Here is a 20,468-nt window from a genome sequence, read left to right on the forward strand (position 1 = left end):
AGATTGAGGGCAAATCAACATCTGGCATGTGGGAGGCTTTCAAGTGTAAGTTGATAGGGATTCAGGACCGGCACATTCCTGTTAGGATAAAGGAAAAGTATGGGAAATTTTGGGAACCTTGGATAATGAGAGATATTGTGAGCCTAGTCAAAGAGAAAAAGGAAGCATTTGTCAAAGCTAGGAGGCTGGGAACACACGAAGCAAGTGTAGAATACAAGGAAAGTAGAAAGAAATTTAAACAAGGAGTAAGGACGGCTAAAAGGGGTCACAAAAAATCATTGGCCAGCAGGATTAAGGAAAATCCCAAGGCTTTTTATACATATATAAAGAGCAAGAGGGTAGCCAGGGAGAGGGTTGGCCCACTCGAGGACAAGGGAGGGATTCTTTGTGTGGAGCCAGAGGAAATGGGCGAGGTATTAAATGAGTACTTTGTGTCAGTATTCGCCAAAGAGAAGGACTTGGTGGATGACGAGTCTGGGAAAGGATGTGTAGATAGTTTGAGTCATGTTGAGATCAAAAAGGAGGTATTGGGGTTCTTGTGAAACATTAAGGTAAACAAATCTCCAGGGCCTGATGGGATATACTCCAGAATACTGAGAGAGGCAAGGGAGGAAATTGCTGGGGCCTTGAGAGAAATCTTTGTATCCTCACTGGCTACAGGGGAGGTACAGTAAGAAGTCTCACAACACCAGGTTAAAGTCCAACAGGTTTATTTGATAGTAAACCCACAAGCTTTCGGAGATTGTCCCTTCATCAGGTGAATGGAGTGTTCTGGCCTGAATCACCTGACGAAGGGGCAAACCCCGAAAGCTTGTGGGTTTACTATCAAATAAACCTGTTGGACTTTAACCTGGTGTTATGAGACTTCTTACTGTTTTTACCCCAGTCCAATACAGGGGAGGTCCCAGATGATTGGAGAATAGCCAATGTTGTTCCTTTGTTTAAGAAGGGTAGCAAGAATAATCCAGGTAATTACAGGCCAGTGAGCCTTACATCAGTGGTAGGGAAATTATTGGAGCGGATTCTTCGAGACAGGATTTATTCCCACTTGGAAATAAGTGGGTGTATTAGTGAGAGGCAACATGGTTTTGTGAAGGGGAGGTCGTGATTCACTAACTTGATTGAGTTTTTTGAGGAAGTGACGAAGATGATTGATGAGGGTAGGGCAGTGGATGTTGTCTACATGGACTTCAGTAAGGCCTTTGACAAGGTCCCTCATGGCAGACTGGTGCAGAAGGTGAAGTCACATGGGATCAGAGGTGAGGGGGCAAAGTGGGTACAAAACTGGCTCGGTCAAAGAAGAGAGGGTAGCAGTGGAAGGGTGTGTTTCTGAATGGAGGGCTGTGACAAGTGGTGTTCCTCAGGGATCAGTGCTGGGATCTTTGCTGTTTGTAATATATATAAATGATTTGGAGGAAAATATAACTGGATTGATTAGTAAGTTTGTGGATGACACAAAGGTTGGTAGATTTGCAGACAGCAATGAGGACCATCAGAGGATACAGCAGGATATAAGAACATAAGACCTAGATCTGGCCCCTCAATCCTGCTCCGCTATTCAATAAGATCATGGCTGATCTTTTCACAGACTCAGCTCCACTTACCCGCCCGCTCACCATAACCCTTAATTCCTTTACTGTTCAAAAACTTATCTATCCTTGCCTTAAAAACATTCAATGAAGGAGCCTCAACTGGGAAGGGAATTCCACAGATTCACAATCCTTTGTGTGAAGAAGTTCCTCCTCAACTCAGTCCTAAATCTGCTTCCCCTTATTTTGAGGCCATTCCCCTAGTTCTAGTTTTACCCACCAGTGAAAACAACTTCCCTGCTTCTATCTTATCGATCCCCTTCATAATCTTACATGTTCCTACAAGATCTCCCCTCATTCTTCTGAATTCCAATGAGTATAACCTCAGTCTACTCAGTCTCTCCTCATAAGCCAACCCTCTCAACTCCGGAATCAACCTCGTGAATCTCCTCTGCACCCCCTCCAGTGCCAGTATATCCTTTCTCGAGTAAGGAGACCAAAACTGTACACAGTACTCCAGGTGTGGCCTCACCAGCACCTCATACAGCTGCAATATAACCTCACTGTTTTTAAACTCCATCCCTCTAGCAATGAAGGACAAAATTCCATCTGCCTTCTTAATTACCTGCTGTACCTGCAAACCAACTCCTTGAGATTCCTGCACAAGGACACCCAGGTCCATCTGCACAGCAGCATGCTGCAATTTTTTACCATTTAAATAATAGTCCATTTTGCTGTTATTCCGACCAAAATGGATGACCTCACATTTACCAACATTGTACTCCATCTGCCAGACCCTCGCTCACTCACTTAGACTATCTGTATCCCTTTGCAGAGTTTCAGTATCCTCTGCACACTTTGCTCCGTCACTCACCTTAGGTGTCATCTGCGAATTTTGACACACTAGGTCCCCAACTCCAAATTATCGAAGTAAATCATAAACAAATATAGATTAGTTGGAGGCTTGGGTGGAGAGATGGCTGATGGAGTTTAGTCTGGAAAAATGTGAAGTAATGCATTTTGGAAGGTCTAATCTTGATAAACAAAGGGATCTGGGTGTACAGGTACACAGGTCACTGAAAGTGGCAATGCAGGTGGAGAAGGTAGTCAAGAAAGCATACGGCATGCTTGCCTTCATTGGCCGGGGCATTGTGTTTAAAAATTGGCAAGTCATGTTGCAGCTTTATAGAATCTTAGGTCGCATTTGGAATATAGTGTTCAATTCTGGTCGCCACACTACCAGAAGGATGTGGAGGCTTTGGAGAGGGTACAGAAAAGGTTTACCAGGATGTTGCCTGATAAGGAGGGCATTAGATATGAGGAGAGATTGGAGAAACTTGGTTTGTTCTCACTGGAGCGATGGAGGTTGAGGGGAGATCTGATAGAAGTCTACAAGATTATGAGAGGCACGGACAGAGTGGATAGTCAGGAGCTTTTCCCCAGGGTGGAAGAGTCAATTACTGGGGGGGCACAGGTTTAAGGTGCGAGGGACAAGGTTTAAAGGAGATGTACGAGGCAGATTTTTTACACAGAGTGGTGGGTGCCTGGAAACTATTGCCGAGGGAGAGAGTGGAAGCGGATGCAATAGTGAGTTTTAAGGGCCATCTGGATAAACATATGAATAGGATGGGAAGGGTAGGGGGTTTTAGTTCAGTTCGGGCAGCATGGTCGGTGCAGGTTTGGAGGACCAAAGGGCTGTTCCTGTGCTGTAATTTTTTTTATTTGGAGTGAAGACAGAGGATTGGGGTAAGAGGTACAGTTTGAGGATGGCAAGCTGTAACTGGTGGAGTGCCACAAGGATCAGTGCTGGGGCCACAGTTATTCACAATATAAATGTCATGGACAAGGAAAGTGAATATACTATTACCAAGTTTGTGGATGACACAAAAATCATGGTGATAATGACACACAGAATCTACAAAGGGATATAGACAGGTTTAGTGAGCGGGGAAAAACTTGGCAAACAGAATATAGGTAGGAAAATATGGAGTTCTGCACTTTGGTAGGGAGAATAAAGGAGCTGAATATCGTTTAAGTGGAGAAAAACTGCAGAAAGCAGCAGCACAGAGGGATCTGGGGGTCCTGGTGCATAAATCATAAAACGGTAGCATACAAGTTCAGCAGGTAATAAGGAATGCTAAGGAAATGTTGGCCTGTAGTTCAAAGGGAATGGAGTATAAAAATAGGGAAGCCTTGCTAAAACTATACAAGGCACTGGTTAGACCACATCTGCAATACTGTGAACAGTTTTAATCCCCTTATGTAAGGAAGGCAGTCCAGAGAAGGTTCGCTGGGTTGATCCTGGGTATGGGGGGATTTTTTTTATGAGGAGAGGGTGAGTAGGTTGGGCCTGTACTCGCTGCAGTTTAGAAGAATGAGAGGCGACCTTATTGGGACATATCGGATTCTCAGGAGACTCGAAGGTGTAGGTACTGAGAGGTTGTTTCCCTTGTGGGAGAGTCTAGGACCAGAGGAATCTTAGAGTAAGACAGAGATGAGGAGGAATTTCTTCTCTCAAAGGGAAGCAATTCTGTGGAATTCTTTTCTGCAGAGGGCTGTAGAGGCTAGGTCACTGAGTATGTCCAAGGCTGGGACAGACAGGTATTTAATCAGTAAGGGAATTGAAGGTTACGGGGATAAGATGGGAAAGTGGAGTTGAGGATTTTCACGTTGAATCAGTCTGATCTCATTGAATCATACAGCAGACTCAATGGGCCAAATGGCCTACGTCTGCTCCCATGTCTTATGGTAAGACGTGCCGCACTAGCATTAAACGGGTCACACACCACCCCCAGCTCACTGTGACATTGATAAAGGTGAAATGCAACAAGGTTTCCGGCGTAGAGGGAATTATACCATGGGAACATTCCAATGCTGGAAGGAAGAGAGCGTAATGGGAGATCTCAGATGCCTTATTGTCAGCATCTTCAAGAAAGGAGGCAGTTCCGACTGTGGAAATTTTGCTCCACTGCAGGAAAGGTCATTGTGAGAATCCTCACCGGCCTCCTCTCCATAGCTGAAGAGCTCCTGTCTGAGACTCGGTGCAGCTTCCACCCATCAAGAGACGGAATGGACATTATCTTCCAGCTGCAACGTATCCAGGAGAAGTGCAGAGAGCAGCATCAACCTCTGCACAAGGTTTTCTTCCATCTCACAAAGCCTTTCGACTCGGTCACCCGTGAGGGATTGGGAAACATTCTTATCAAATTCGACTGCCCACAGAAATCCGTAACTGTTCTCCCGCCTGCTCCATGATGACACGCAAGCTGTGAGCCTCATCAACGGAACCACCACAGATCGATATGAGTGCAAACTGGGGTCAAACAGGGCTGCGTCATCGCACCAACACCCTTCTCCATCTTCCTTGCAGCAATGCTCCACACCATCACCCTGAAACTTCCCCCCCCCCCCCCCCCCCCCGGAATGGAGCTAACTTAACAACATAAGAACATAAGAAATAGGAGCAGGAGTAGGCCATCTAGCCCCTCGAGCCTGCCCCGCCATTCAATAAGATCATGGCTGATCTGTCATGGCTCAGTTCCACTTTCCCGCCCTCTCCCCATAACCCTTAATCCCCTCTCTTATCAAAAACCCATCAACCCGCTTCTTAAAAATATTTAGCGAGGTAGCCTCCACCACTTCAACGGGCAGAGAATTCCAGAGATTCACCACCCTTTGAGTGAAGAAGTTCCTCCTCAACTCCGTTCTAAACCGCCCCCCCTTTATCTTGAGGCTGTGCCCGCTAGTCCTACTGTCCTTTCTGAGCGGGAAGAGCCTCTCCACCTCTATCCTATCCATCCCATTCATCATCTTATACGTCTTAATGAGATCTCCCCTCATTCTTCTAAACTCTAACGAGTACAAGCCTAGTTTATTCAGCCTCTCCTCATAGCTCAATCCCCTCAACTCCGGTATCAGCCTAGTAAACCTCCTCTGCACTCCCTCCAAGGCCAAAATATCCTTGCGTAAGTGCAGCGACCAAAACTGCACACAGTACTCCAGCTGCGGCCTCACCAATGAACATAAGAACATAAAAACATAAGAAATAGGAGCAGGAGTAGGCCATCTAGCCCTTCGAGCCTGCCCCGCCATTCAATAAGATCATGGCTGATCTGTCGTGGCTCAGTTCCACATTCCCGCCCTCTCCAATAACCCTTAATCCCCTCTCTTATCAAAAACCCATCAACCCGTGTCTTAAAAATATTTAGCGAGGCAGCCTCCACCACTTCAACGGGCAGAGAATTCCAGAGATACACCACCCTTTGAGTGAAGAAGTTCCTCCTCAACTCTGTTCTAAACCGCCCCCCCCTTTATCTTGAGGCTGTGCCCCCTAGTCCTACTGTCCTTTCTGAGCGGGAAGAGCCTCTCCACCTCTATCCTATCCATCCCATTCATCATCTTATACGTCTCAATGAAATCTCCCCTCATTCTTCTAAACTCTAACGAGTACAAGCCTAATTTATTCAGCCTCTCCTCATAGCTCAACCCCCTCAACTCCGGCATCAGCCTAGTAAACCTCCTCTGCAGTCCCTCCAAGGTCAAAATATTCTTGCGTAAGTACGGCGCCCAAAACTGCACACAGTACTCCAGCTGTGGCCTCACCAATGCCCTATACAGCTGCAGCAAGACCCCCCTACTTTTATATTCAATCCCCCTCGCTATGAAGGCCAGCATCCCATTCGCCTTCCTGACCACCTGCTGCACCTGCAAGCTGGGTTTTTGCGACTCGTGCACAAGGACCCCGAGATCCCTCTGCACTGTCGCCTGCTGCAGTTTTTCTTACCGGACAAGTGAGAAACTGTCCAATCTCGAACATCTCCGGGCTGGGACCAGGTCCACCCCCATTTCTGTCATTGAACAGTGCGCAGACAAAGTCTGTATGCTACAAACCATCAACAACGCATCCACTGAGGCTTATGGAGAATGGGCCTCAGATTAAACATCTGGAAAACAGAGATTCTCCAGCAGCCCACTCCTGTCACACAGTGATAGCTGGGTGTAACCTCTCCAAGATACATTGCAGCAACTCAACAAGACTCCTTCAACAGCACCTTCCAAACTCTTGACAGTTACTATCCAGAAGGAGAAGAGCAGCAGATACCTGGGAACACCACCAGCTGGAGATTCCTTCCCAAGATATTCACCATCCTGACTTGGAAAAATATCATTGTTCCTTCCGTGTTACTGGATCAGAACACTGGAATTCCCTCCCTAACAGCACTGTGGGTGCAGCAGCTCAAGATGACAGCTCACTACCACCTTCCCAAGGGCAATTAGGGATGTGAAATAATTGTTGGTCCGGCCGCTGATACCGACATCCATGAATAAACTAAACCAAAATAGTGAACTGTGTTGACCATCGTTTCACCATTAGCAGCAGCTCTGAACAATATTAATCTGGAACCATGTTTCCGATGCCTGGAATTCTCACTTACGCCTAGTTATCAGAACATCATTTAACAGAATCTTGGCACGAATTGTTTGGAGAATAAAAATAATTCCAAACGCTAAAATAAGGGTTTTATTTTCCAGGATTTAGGAATTTCTGACTTTCCCAGCCATTCCCGGGATTATGGATGCATTTTATCAGCTGGAGGCGTGACCCAGCATCTTCGCCGGAGACCTTCCTTATTGTGGGAATTCCAGCCAGGATCTGAACAGTAAGGTTCTAACTCTCAGTCTGTACTTTTCCTTTTCAATTCTTTTCCTTAAACAATCCAGCTGACATTATTGATTCAATATCCTGAGGTTTCATTAATCTCACTCTGGTACTAAAAACAGAGACATCCTGCTGAAGTTTTTCAACTTGCACTCATCAGGACAAACCCAAGAATACCAAATTTCAAATAAATCACAGCTTATTTAACAGGATAAAAGCCTTCTGATTGGTTGGCAAGATGACTCTGATTGGCTAACGCGTTGCCATAGAGTAAGCAATGGGAACAAAAGGCTCCCCAAGCTCCCAGGAAATTCAAAAAAGAATTCGAGGCTTGAATTTGTTCCTTTTGTTTGCACTCAGACTCCCTGTGTCTGCAACAGAGAACTCTGTGGGAGTCTAAGTCCTTGGTCTGGGTCTTGCACTCAGGAATCACAGAGTATGGACATGCAGTGGGGGTTTAGAAAGAAGTCACAGATTACAGGCTGTCCAGGGACTGTGTGGACCTCATAATCAGAGGTTCAGGGTGGGAAACAGTCCAGGAGTGCAGAGGTCATGCAGCAAGAGTTATCATTGGGAATACGGTTACTGCAGCTGCAGGGAGAGGCCAAAACTGAGCTCCACAGGGATAAAGGTGCAGATGCTGGAGGATGTGAGGATGTCAGACTGTGAGCAAAGTAATGCTGAGGCTCAGAATTATACCATTTGTTCAAAGAGCAACTACCTATAGTGGGCACCTGCCAGAGGGATCAGTGTGTGGAGGGATTTCACCAGAACAGAGAGAGCATTTCCTCTGGGGAATATATAAAGTAGTTCAATGTGCAGGAGAAGGACAAGAGGCAAGATCTCAGCATTGGCAAACAATGCAAGGATGTGGAAACCCAAGAAGCAGAGTACCTGTTCTGACACTGAACCGAATGTGGCTGTGACCCCCAAAACAAATTGCACACTTGTGGACAAAGTTCCGTGAGAATGGGAGAAAGGTCATCACCGGAATTAGACTGCCCTGCTCGCTAAGGAATCAGTGAGGGCAAGGGGCAGACAACGGGAATGTCCGTTAACCTCGGGCAGGAGTTTCGGGTCTCTCTCGAGCGATGAAAGCAGCTTCCGTTGAGGAAATTCTGAGACCAAATAAAACAGTAAAAAAATTACACTGGGAAAGATGCATGTGGAGGGTTCTGGCCTTGAATAAATCAGAAGATTTGAGGTTGGTTATTTTTAGAGATACGTCACAATCTCCCAGGGGGTGAATTTCGGACCTGGGTTATCACATTCTTGGTGAGAAAACATTGGCCTGGGAGAGGAATAAAATAAGGAATTGTAAGAAGCACCTTAGCTGCTGGAACAGTGAGATTGGTGAAAGCAGCAGACATGGGGGCTTACTGTCTAATATATTGTCAGAAATATTATAAAAGGGGGAATGTGGGAAAGGTTTATCCATAGACAACTCTCTCTTTGGGACAATTTTTATTCAACAAAGAACGTAACTGAGAAAAGATTAAGAATGGAGCTAGTGGGTTAACAGAAATGTTAATGAGAAGGGAAATCTCTAAAACACAATGGATTGACACAAGTCACCAGCTGGCGGATTGTTTTATAAAACATACCCGCTCTAAGAAATGACTAATTGTATTGAAGAGGGGAACTCTTGTGTTAAGATGAAGAAATGAAAAACTAATTTGTGTTCTGATAATGGTTTATGTACATTTGGTAAAGGAATGACAGGAATCAGAGTTTTGGAAATGTGAGATTCAAAAAAATGCTCTTTCATTTTTGTCTTTCAAATCTGTGATTCTGAGGGGAATGTTAATCACAGCATCGAGCTGGTACCTTGTTAAGGAAGTCGAGTTAAACATGTGGCAGTTATTTAGGGAGATATTAAAAACATCTCAATTAAGGTACACCCAAAAGGGTGAAAAATTATCCATGGTTTAATAAGGAAATCAAGGGTAACATCAGGGCAAAAACAAGGGCATATAATACTGCAAAAGTTAGTGTAGTGTGGAGGATTGGGAGAACCTCAAACGCAAACAAAAGGCGGCTAAATGCACTGTCTAAAATAGACGATGAAACAAAGTTCACTGAAAACAAACTGACACCAGAAGTTTCTAGAAGTTTATAAAGAGAATAGTGAAAGTAGATGGGGTAATCATGAGAAACTCAGATTGCGGAGGCACTAAACCAATATCCTGTCTCTGAGCTCACAGGAGATGATAATAATTCTGTCCCAGAAGTGGAACTTGGTGAAATTACTATAACAGGGAGAAGATACTCAGTAAACTGAAAGGTTTCAAAGTAGATAAGTCCCTGGAACCTGATGGCCTATGCCATAGAACAAATAAAGAAAATTATAGCACAGGAACAGGCCCTTTGGCCCTCCAAGCCTGCCCCGACCTTGCTGCCCGTCTCTGCCCTCGGCCTCCAGCCCGAGTCCAGCCTCTCCTCCCAAACCCTCCAATCCAGGTCAGTTTTGGCACTGCTGGGAAAGGTTGTTAATGGTGTCAGGGAGGGGTTAATATTCCCGTTGGCTGGTGCTCTGCCTGCTGACCTGTACACAGCTTGGGGTGATATTTGATTCTGCTTGTCCTGTGCTGCAGGAACACTCAGCATCGCAGTGGAAATGATCCTCGCAGCGACTACCTGTTGGACGTCAGTGACCAGGCAGAGGTTCTGTATTCGGACAGCAAGACACCCCATTTACTGCAACATCCACTGCTCCAACATCCGTCGCTCTTGTCCCATGGACCCCTGACTGCAGTCGAAGAGGTTCTGAAGGTAAATGAAACTCCATCCTCCTCACTAACCACCAGGATGGTGAACGTGATTCACTCTCCCGACGAGCTGCGTTTTGTGATGTTGATGTTTCGAACGCAGTGCAGGAGAAGCTCAAACAGGAGTGAAAAACTCTGCTTGGTCCAGACCAAGAACTTTGATCTTCAACCAGCTGTTCTGGGTTCAGGTCTCAGTTTGGATTTGAGCAGAAAAATTCAGAGGAAATTTCAGGATGTGAACAAGGAAATACTTCATTTTCTTTCAACCCCCTCCCACCTCCTCACAAGCTGTGAAAGATTCTGCAGCACTCACTCGCTGACTCACTCACATTCACTCATTGGTCACTCACTCAGTCACTCACCTCACTCACTCACTCAGGTTGAGGCGGGCTGTCTGCTCTCGCCAGCTCTGGGCATTATGTTGGGATGTGGGTATGCCGGCGTTGGACTGGCGTAAACACAGTAAAAAGTCTGACAACACCAGGTTTTAGTCCAACCTATTTATTTGATAATATACTCCACAAGCTTTCGAGGGGACTGCCTCTTCTTGTCAGGTGAATGGAGAGTTCTGGCCTCAAACAGAGCATATAAAGCACAGACAGTTTAGAGATTACTGATTAAAATGCGAATCCTTACACCTAACCTGCTGTTCAAGACCTGAAGTGGCTGATAATGTGAGTGGAAGGAGCACTGATCACAGGTTACAGAGATGTGTATTGTCTCCAGACAGTACAGTAAGTGAGGTTTTGCAAACCCAGGCAAGTCATGGGGGTTACAGATAGTGCGACATGAACCCAAGATCACTGCCGAAGAGGCAGTCCCCTTGAAAGCTTGTGAGTATATTATCAAATAAATAGGTTGGACTAAAACCTGGTGTTGTCAGACTTTTTACTGTCATTATGTTGGGCACAGGATCTGTCTCCAACAGCAGGATTAAATGTTTGGCTGTCGCTCTTCTGACCTTCAATCTGTGTTAAAGGTGGATGGAGTTTCTGTGTGAACAATGAGGAACACCACTCCATCCACTGCAGTCTGCATGTTCTCCCCGTGTCTGCATGGGTTTCCTCCCACAGTCCAAAGATGTACAGGTTAAGTTGATTGGCCAAGCTAAATTGATCCTTATTATCAGGGGGATGAACAGGGTAAATGCATGCAGTTCTGGGGATAGGGTCTGGGTGGAGGCTCGATGGGCTGAAAGGCCTCGTTCTGCACAGTAGGATTGTGTGATTCCATCTCATGCAAGCCCTTTAACAAGTCACCTCTCCAGAACTAAGCTCAACGTCAGCAAAAACTCTGAATGTTCAGTTTCCCATGATGAGACTCATCTCTTCCACATGATGTGGGGTCGCTGGTGCACTCTCTGTCTGGAGGAGCTGCTATAACTCCCCTCGTGTGCCATTAGCAAAAGCTGAGGGTTGAGACACTCCTCTGGGACAAGGCAAGACTTCTCATCTCTGTGTGAAACAGGAAACCTCAAACTCTGCTCTTTATTTCTCGATGCTGTGTGAGAGGTAACACCATCCAGTATCCCCCTCCTCACCCTCTTCTTCCAAACTCAGTAAGTCGAGGGCCAATCTCCTTAACCTTTCCTTAAAAACCCCCTCAGCACAGGAACCAATCTGTGAACTTTCCTCAACTTCCAATGCAGCTTTCTCCCTCCTTCGGTCCACAGCTGGACACAGTGCTCAAGGTACCACACCCAGTTAGAACAAGACTTCTCTCCTTCTATTCCTCATTCCCTTTGAGTCAAAGATCAAATTACCATTTGCCTTCTGAATGAATTGCAATCCTGCCATCGGACATATATATAAACACACGCAGACCCTCAGTACTGTAGCATCCTGCGCTCTCTCTCTCCATTTCAATAATATTCTGCTTTCTGTCCTTCCCACCAATGTGGACAACCTCACTTGAAGGAGCATGAAGGAGGTGGAAAGTATCATAGATCAGAGCTTTAGAGATATGGTCACACCAAAGGTGCGGGCAGATAGCTGGGTGATCACTAGAAGGGACAGACGGTCAGTGCAGGAATCCCCTGTGGCCATCCCTCTCTCTAACAGTTATACCCTTTTGGATACTGTTGGGGGAGATGGCCTATCGGGGGATAACAGCAGCAGCCAAAGCAGTGGCACCACGGTTGGCTCTGTTGTGAAGCAGGGAGGGACAAAGAGGACTAGAACAATAGTTATAGGGGACTGTATAGTGAGGGGTGCAGATAGGCGCTCCTGTGGACATGAAAGAGACTCCAGGAGGGTATGTTGCCTCCCTGGTGCCAGGGTCCAGGATGTCTCTGAATGGACAGAAAGCATTCTGAAGAGAGAGGGTGAACAGGCAGAGGTTGTGGTACATATCGGTACTAATGACATAGGCAGGAAGAGTGATGAGGTCCTGCAGCAGCAGTTTAGGGAGTTAGCTAGAAAGTTAAAAAGGAGGACCTCGAGGGTTATAATGTCAGGATTACTCCCTGCGGCGTGTGCTAGGGAGGCTAGAAATAGGAAATTAGTACAGCTCAACACATTACTAAACAGCTAGTGTAGGGGAGAGGGTTTCAGATATCTGGACCACTGGAGTCTCTTCCGGGGCAGGTGGGACCTGTACAAGGGGGACAGGTTGCATCTAAACTGGAGGGGCATAAATATTCTGGCCGGGAGGTTTGCTAGTGTCGGCCGGGAGGATTTAAGCTAGTTTGCCAGAGGGAAGGGAACCAAAGCAAATGTGAATTAGCTGAATGGGAACCAACAGTAGGGCAGTAAGGCTCAGAGAAACTGCAGGCAGGGTGTGGTTGCTAATCAAAAGGGTCTGGTGGACTGAAGTGCTTTTGTTTCAATGCAGGAAGTTTAACTTAGAGCTTAGATTAGGGCAGCACGGTAGCACAGTGGTTAGCACTGCTGCTTCACAGCTCCAGGGACCTGAGTTCGATTCCCGGCTTGGATCACTGTTTGTGTGGAGTTTGCACATTCTCCTCATGTCTGTGTGGGTCTCCTCCGGGTACTCCAGTTTCTTCCCACAGTCCAAAGATGTGCGGGTTAGGTTGATTGGCCATGCTAAGAAATTGCCCCTTAGTGTTCAGGGATGTGTAAATTAGAGGGATTAGTGGGTAAATGTGTAGGGATATGGGGGTAGGGCCTGGGTGGGATTGTGTTCAGTGCAGACTCGATGGGCCGAAGGGCCTCTTTCTACACTGTATCGTTCATCATTGTTGGGGGTTTACTATAGGCTGCCCAACTGTCAGTGGGAGATTGGGGAACGGATATGTCGGCAGATTTTGGCAAGGTGCAAAAGTAACAGGGTTGTTGCAATGGGAGATTTTAACTTCCCCTATATTGACTGGGACTCACTTGGTGCTAGGGGCATGGATGGGACAGAGTTTGTAAGGAGCATCTTGAAACAGTATGTAGATAGTCCAACTAGGGAAGGGGCCATACTGGACCTGGTATTGGGGAATGAGCCCGGACAGGTGGTTGATGTTTCAGTAGGGGAGCAGTTCGGGAACAGTGACCACAATTCAGTAAGCTTTAATGTACTGATGGATAAAGATAACTGTAGTCCTCAAGTGAAGGTGCTAAATTGGGGGAAGGCTAATTACAACAATATTATGCAGGAACTGAAGAATGTAGATTGAGGGCAAATCAACATCTGGCCTGTGGGGGAGTGTTCATGTATAAATTGATAGGGATTCAGGACCGGCACATTCCTGTTAGGATAAAGGAAAAGTATGGCAAGTTTTGGGAACCTTGGATAATGAGAGATATTGTGAGCCTAGTCAAAGAGAAAAAGGAAGCATTTGTCAAAGCTAGGAGGCTGGGAACACACGAAGCAAGTGTGGAATACAAGGAAAATAGAAAGAAATTTAAGCAAGGAGTAAGGACGGCTAAAAGGGGTCACAAAAAATCATTGGCCAGCAGGATTAAGGAAAATCCCAAGGCTTTTTATACATATATAAAGAGCAAGAGGGTAGCCAGGGAGAGGATTGGCCCACTCAAGGACAAGGGAGGGATTCTTTGTGTGGAGCCAGAGGAAATGGGCGAGGTATTAAATGAGTACTTTGTGTCAGTATTCGCCAAAGAGAAGGACTTGGTGGATGACGAGTCTGGGAAAGGATGTGTAGATAGTTTGAGTCATGTTGAGATCAAAAAGGAGGTATTGGGGTTCTTGAGAAACATTAAGGTAAACAAGGGCCCCAGGGCCTGATGGGATATACTCCAGAATACTGAGAGAGGCAAGGGAGGAAATTGCTGGGGCCTTGAGAGAAATCTTTGTACCCTCATTGGCTACCGGGAAAGTCCCAGAGGACTGGAGAATAGCCAATGTTGTTCCTTTGTTTAAGAAGGGTAGCAAGAATAATCCAGGTAATTACAGGCCGGTGAGCCTTACATCAGTGGTAGGGAAATTATTGGAGAGGATTCTTTGAGACAGGATTTATTCCCACTTGGAAATAAGTGGACGTATTAGTGAGAGGCAACATGGTTTTGTGAAGGGGAGGTCGTGATTCACTGACTTGATGGAGATTTTCGATGAAGATGATTGATGAGGGTAGGGCAGTGGATGTTGTTTACATGGACTTCAGTAAGGCCTTTGACAAGATCCCTCATGGCAGACTGGTGCAGAAGGTGAAGTCACATGGGACCAGAGGTGAGGGGGCAAAGTGGGTACAAAACTGGCTCGGTCAAAGAAGAGAGGGTAGCAGTGGAAGGGTGTGTTTCTGAATGGAGGGCTGTGACAAGTGGTGTTCCTCAGGGATCAGTGCTGGGACCTTTGCTGTTTGTAATATATATAAATGATTTGGAGGAAAATATAACTGGATTGATTAGTAAGTTTGTGGACGACACAAAGGTTGGTGGATTTGTGGATAGCAATGAGGACCATCAGAGGATACAGCAGGATATAGATCAGTTGGAGACTTGGGTGGAGAGATGGCAGATGGAGTTTAATCCGGACAAATGTGAGGTAATGCATTTTGGAATGTTTAATAGAGATAGGAAATATACAGTAAATGGCAGAATCCTTATGAGTATTGATAGGCAGAGGGATCTGGGTGTCCAGGTACACAGGTCACTGAAAGTGGCAATGCAGGTAGAGAAGGTAGTCAAGAAGGCATACGGCATGCTTACCTTCATTGGCCAGGGTATTGAGTTTAAAAATTGGCAAGTCATGTTGCAGCTTTATAGAACCTTAGTTAGGCTACATTTGGAATATAGTGTTCAATTCTGGTCACCACACTACCAGAAGGATGTGGAGGCTTTGGAGAGGGTACAGAAAAGATTTACCAGGATGTTGCCTGGTATGGAGGGCATTAGATATGAGGAGAGGTTGGAGAAACTTGGTTTGTTCTCACTGGAGCGATGGAGGTTGAGGGGAGATCTGATAGAAATCTACAAGATTATGAGAGGCACGGACAGAGTGGATAGTCAGAAGCTTTTTCTCAGGGTGGAAGAGTCAATTACTGGGGGGGCACAGGTTTAAGGTGCGAGGGACAAGGTTTAAAGGAGATGTACGAGGCAGATTTTTTACACAGAGGGTGGTGGGTGCCTGGAACTCGTTGCCGGGGGAGGGAGTGGAAGCGGATACGGTCGTGAGTTTTAAGGGGCATCTTGACAAATACATGAATAGGATGGGAATAGAGGGATACGGTCCCGGGAAGGATCGGGGGTTTAGTTCAATCGGGCAGCAAGGTCGGTGCAGGATTGCAGGGCTGGAGGGCCTGTTCCTGTGCTGGGATTTTCTTTGTTCTTTGTCCTCACATTTTCCACCAGTGGGTGGGATTTCCAGCCGTGCTCGTCCCAAAACCACAAAATCCCGCTCAAACTCAACGGACTTTGCACACCCTCCCCCTTCCCCCCATTTCCCTCCCTCCCTCCTGCGTGCTATGGCGGGCAGGATTGTAAATTTCCGGTGATTTGAATCTGGTGAATCAGTTTTGACAAAGGGTCACGTGGACTCGAAACGTCAGCTCTTTTCTCTCCTTACCGATGCTGTCAGACCGGCTGAGATTTTCCAGCATTTTCCCTTTTGGTTTCAGATTCCAGCATCTGCAGTAATTTGCTTTTATAGAAATTCTGGTGATTATTCTCCGTCTGCCAGATTTTTTGCTCACTCACTTAACCAGCTTAATTCTCAAGTGTTGCTGAAAAAGAGAGATGATATCAAAGCTTTTTATCTTGTACTCAAGAGGAGAGCCTGCAAGAAATATGAACGGTACGCTTTGTCATGTAAGAAACAATACTTTGCGCTGTGTACTAATACATGTGATAAATCAAACCAGGAGATTAAATTATTGACGATTGATCTCTGGAGAAGGTGTTGCCATGGTGAATGCAACAAGGAACGGTTAACTGTCCAGCTGTGTTCAAATTCAAAAACAGAAAATTCTGGAAAGTTTCAGCGGGTCTGGAGTGTCTGTGGAGAGAGAATGGAGCCAATGTGTCAAGTCTGGATGACCCTGTGTCTCTGTTTCCCATGGTGGACGTGACCCAGTCTATCGGCAGCCACAGGCCAACTCTGGCTGTCCACGGGGGTAAATACTGGAGATTCACTTCCTGTGGGGTTATTGGCAGGAAATGATGCATTTCACAAGTTTCTGCGTGTTCAGTAAAAACCCGACACAATATCATCTGGGGTTTCAGTGTTTTGTATGGTGACATGCTGAGGAAATGCTCAGTGACTCGATATTGTGGTCTGTGTGGTTTTGAAAATGATTATTTTTGACACTGTGGGTGTAAAGGCCAAAATCCTTTGGGGTGACGTAAATGAAAATAATTCTCTGGTCAACGTCAGAAGATAAATGAGTGAAAAGCAGCTGCAGTTTTGTGGGTTTCACCTCCCTCCCCTCCTACTTCCTTGAATCATTTTCCTCCATCTTTCTGGGCAACAAAATAAAGACAACCCCCCCCTTGTGTCACTTTCCAAATTCCCCTCCCAGGGAACACGCTTTGCTTCATACAATCTGAGTGCATCATATAGATAGAAACTAATAAATATCAGCTACTCAATACTCACATTGCTGCTTCCTGGGAAAACACAGGAATCCGGAACAAGAAGAGGTGAAGAGTTGGGAAGTGATGGGATTTCTGGTTTCTGAATCCGCCAATCAGTGACTGATCTGCCTCTCTCCCACTGTCCACCAATCAGTGTCTGGTCCGTCTCTCTCCCACTATCCACCAATCAGTGAGTGATCCGCCTCTCTCCCACTGTCCGCCAATCAGTGAGTGATCCGCCTCTCTCCCACTATCCGCCAATCAGTGAGTGATCCGCCTCTCTCCCACTGTCCACCAATCAGTGTCTGGTCCGTCTCTCTCCCACTATCCACCAATCAGTGAGTGATCCGCCTCTCTCCCACTGTCCGCCAATCAGTGAGTGATCCGCCTCTCTCCCACTATCCGCCAATCAGTGAGTGATCCGCCTCTCTCCCACTATCCGCCAATCAGTGAGTGATCCGCCTCTCTCCCACTGTCCGCCAATCAGTGAGTGATCCGCCTCTCTCCCGCTATTCCTGCGATGTGGAATTACTGACCTCACGGACAGTGTCGACACTCAGTGCCTGAAACAGCCTCATCTCAGTTTCTCAGCTCAGGACCCCCCCCCGGGATAAGGCTTCTCATTTAAATACTAAATTATCACAGAGACAGAGAGCCGAAACTCTCTTAAAAAGTACCTGGATCTGCACCGTAAATGCTGTAAGCTATAGGGCTGTGTGTCAGATGCAGGAAGGTGGCATTAGAAAGGGCACCGGGCTGATGTGGAGTTGGTATGGACAGGATGGGCTGAATGGCCTTCTGCTCTGTGACTTTTCTCTGGTTTCAGGCAAAGATTGCTGAAAAATGTCCTTGTTTCATTGATCCAACCACCATTTATAATGTTTAGTGTTTGGATGTGGATTTCTACTGACCGTCTCTAACACGGAGCTTCGTTTTCCTGCTCCAAGAACGGGAATGTCTGACAGTAATTTTTATTCTGTGAGATGATGCCACACCCTAACAGCTCATTCCAAACAGGGAACACTGACAATCAGTCATTGTGAAAGAGGCCATTCAGCCTATCAAATCCATGCTAATCCAGTCAGCCCCAGTGGCCCAGTCTAACCCTGGAGCTCTGTATTATTCCTCTATATCCATCCATCCAGTTTCCCTTTGTATTGTCTCTGCTTCCACCATCCCCACAGTGGCGAGCTCCACATCACTGCTGCTCACTGCAGAAACAGGAACAGGATGAGGCCATTCTGCCTTTCCAGCCTGCTCTACTATTCTTTTTGATCATGACTGATCATTGAAATCAATATCCTGATACCGCTCCCCCCCCCCCTCAAATCCCTTAGTCCCTTTCACCCCAGGAACTAAATCTAATTTCTTCTTGAAATCACACATTTTGTCCTCAACTAAGTTCTGTGGGACTGAATTCCACACATTCCCCACCCTCTGGGTGAAGAAATTTCTCCTATGGACCTGTAGACAGTCCTAAAAGGTTTAACCCTTATCCTCAAACTGACCCCCTAGTTCTGGACTCCCCCACCATCAGGAACCTTCTTTCTGAATCTACCCTGTCTAACCCTGTTAGAATTTTATAAGTTTCTATCAGATCCCCCCTCACTCTTGTAAACTCCAGTGAATGTAATCCTAACCGATTTAGTCTCTCCTCATATGACAGACCTGCCATCCCTGGAATCAGCCTGGTAAACCTTTGCTGCACTCCCTCCACAGCAAGGGCATCCTTCCTCAGATAAGGAGACAAAAACTGCAAACAATACTCTCAGCCTGGCCTCACTAATGCCCTATATAATTGCAGGAAAACATCCCTATCCCTAAACTCAAATCCTCTCGCTATGAAGGCTAACATACCATTTTCCTTCTTTACTGCCTGCTGTACCTGCGCACTTACTGTCAGCGGCTGATGCACGAGGACTCCGGGGTCTCGCTGAGTATCCATCTCTCTCAATTTACACCCATTCAAATAATAATCTGCCTTCCTATTCAAGGATAATCTGTCTTCCTATCCTCCTACCTCACATTTATCCACATTATACTGCACCTGCCATGCAGATGCCCACACATTCAGCCTGTCCAAATCACACTGAAGCATTTTTAACATTTCTTCTCCCTTTCCTACTATTTTTTACTCGGTCCTTATCTGACTCTGACCCTTGATTTCTCTGCTATCACTTTCCTTATTTTCCTGACTGTCTTTTCCTCTTGTTCTTAATTCCCTGCTCTGAATCCTTGCAAGGATTCCCGCTGCACCCTCCCCTCCTCCCTGCTATATTAGTTTAAATCCTCTCTAACAAGTACCCCCCCCCCACCCCCAAGGCTATCAGTCCTGGTCCTGCCCAGGTATAAGCCGTCCAGTTTCTCCAGGTCTCACCCCTTCCCCAGAACCGGTCCCAATGCCCCAGGAATTCAAAGCCCTCCCCCTCACACCATCTTTCCTGTGTATCCTGCTGTTTTTACTCTGATGAGCATGTGACACAGACAGTAATCCTGAGATCACTCCCTTTGAGGTCCTACTTTGCAGCTTCCTTCCCAGCTCCCTGTATCCTGCTTTTAGGACCTCATCCCTTTTTTTTACCCATGTTGTTTGTACCGATGTGTATTACAACCAGAGGCTGTTCACCCTCCCCCTTCAGAATATCCTGCAGCCGTTCAGAGCCCAGGCACCAGACCATCCTGGAGTCTTGTCTGCAGCCACGGAAACGCCTGTCTATTCCCCTTACAATTAAATCCCCTATCACTATTGCACTGGCACACTTTTTACCCTTCCCCTCGGCAGCAGAACTAACCGTGGTGTAATGGGGGATTGGATAGTTGCTGTGACAACTTGTGGAGTTGGAGGGGGGTGTGATCGTTCTCCTGATGTGAGTGGATCCACATCAACATGTCTTGGCAATAAGTGATTATTGATTAACAAAGTTTGCTGAGTGGATGCTGTGTATTTTCCTCAGTGAAGCAGTTATTATTAACAGGATTTTTGGTGAAGCAGAGATGCAAATTTATTTTACGGCCATTCACCCCAGCAGGATTTTCCACTCCTGCCACAGTGAGCAGGATCTGGCCAAGTGCCACATTCTCCATCCTCGCTGCAGCGGGAACGTGGTGTGAACATCCAGTAAGATTACACACAGAGACTTTCCCAGACACTGGGATTTGGATTAACTCACCTTAGGCTCAAAGGAAAATTCCATGGACACTGGAAATCTGAAATAAAACAGAAGATGCTGGAAATACTTGGCAGGTTTGGCAGCATCTGTGGAGAGAGAAAGGGTTATATTCTGGATGCTCTCTGCCTTCCACTGTCTAGAACCGTAACCTGAACCTCTCTTGTTGAATTTCGGCTTTTGGGTGATGAATCAATATCTATCCCTTAAAGACATTGGCTGGGATTTTACCGGCACACCTGCCGTGGGATCGGAACGGGGCACGGCTCACAGAACGGAATTCTCTGTTGGTCTTGGGTGGGATTTTATGAGCCTGGCCTGAGCGATGTTATAAAATCCCAGCCGTTGAGCTTTGGGATGTGTTTGTGTGG

The 20,468-nt window shown here is 46.3% G+C and overlaps 1 protein-coding gene across 1 annotated transcript in view; it reads left to right on the plus strand.

Moving 5' to 3' along the window:
- The window catches only part of LOC145339897 (nuclear receptor corepressor 2-like), a gene marked incomplete at its 3' end in the record, with an annotated part of 74,303 nt that overhangs the window by 27,050 nt on the left and 26,785 nt on the right, over positions 1 to 20,468 (plus strand). Inside the window, exons 4-5 of the mRNA XM_080184436.1 lie at positions 7,062 to 7,189; positions 9,783 to 9,960. Coding sequence (XP_080040562.1) covers positions 7,062 to 7,189; positions 9,783 to 9,960 — 306 coding nt within the window. The remainder of the gene's footprint in view (positions 1 to 7,061; positions 7,190 to 9,782; positions 9,961 to 20,468) is intronic.

The sequence above is a fragment of the Carcharhinus amblyrhynchos genome, unplaced genomic scaffold (genome assembly GCF_965287045.1).
Source record: "Carcharhinus amblyrhynchos unplaced genomic scaffold, sCarAmb.v2.hapA scaffold_731, whole genome shotgun sequence".
In the NCBI taxonomy this organism is placed as follows: domain Eukaryota; kingdom Metazoa; phylum Chordata; class Chondrichthyes; order Carcharhiniformes; family Carcharhinidae; genus Carcharhinus; species Carcharhinus amblyrhynchos.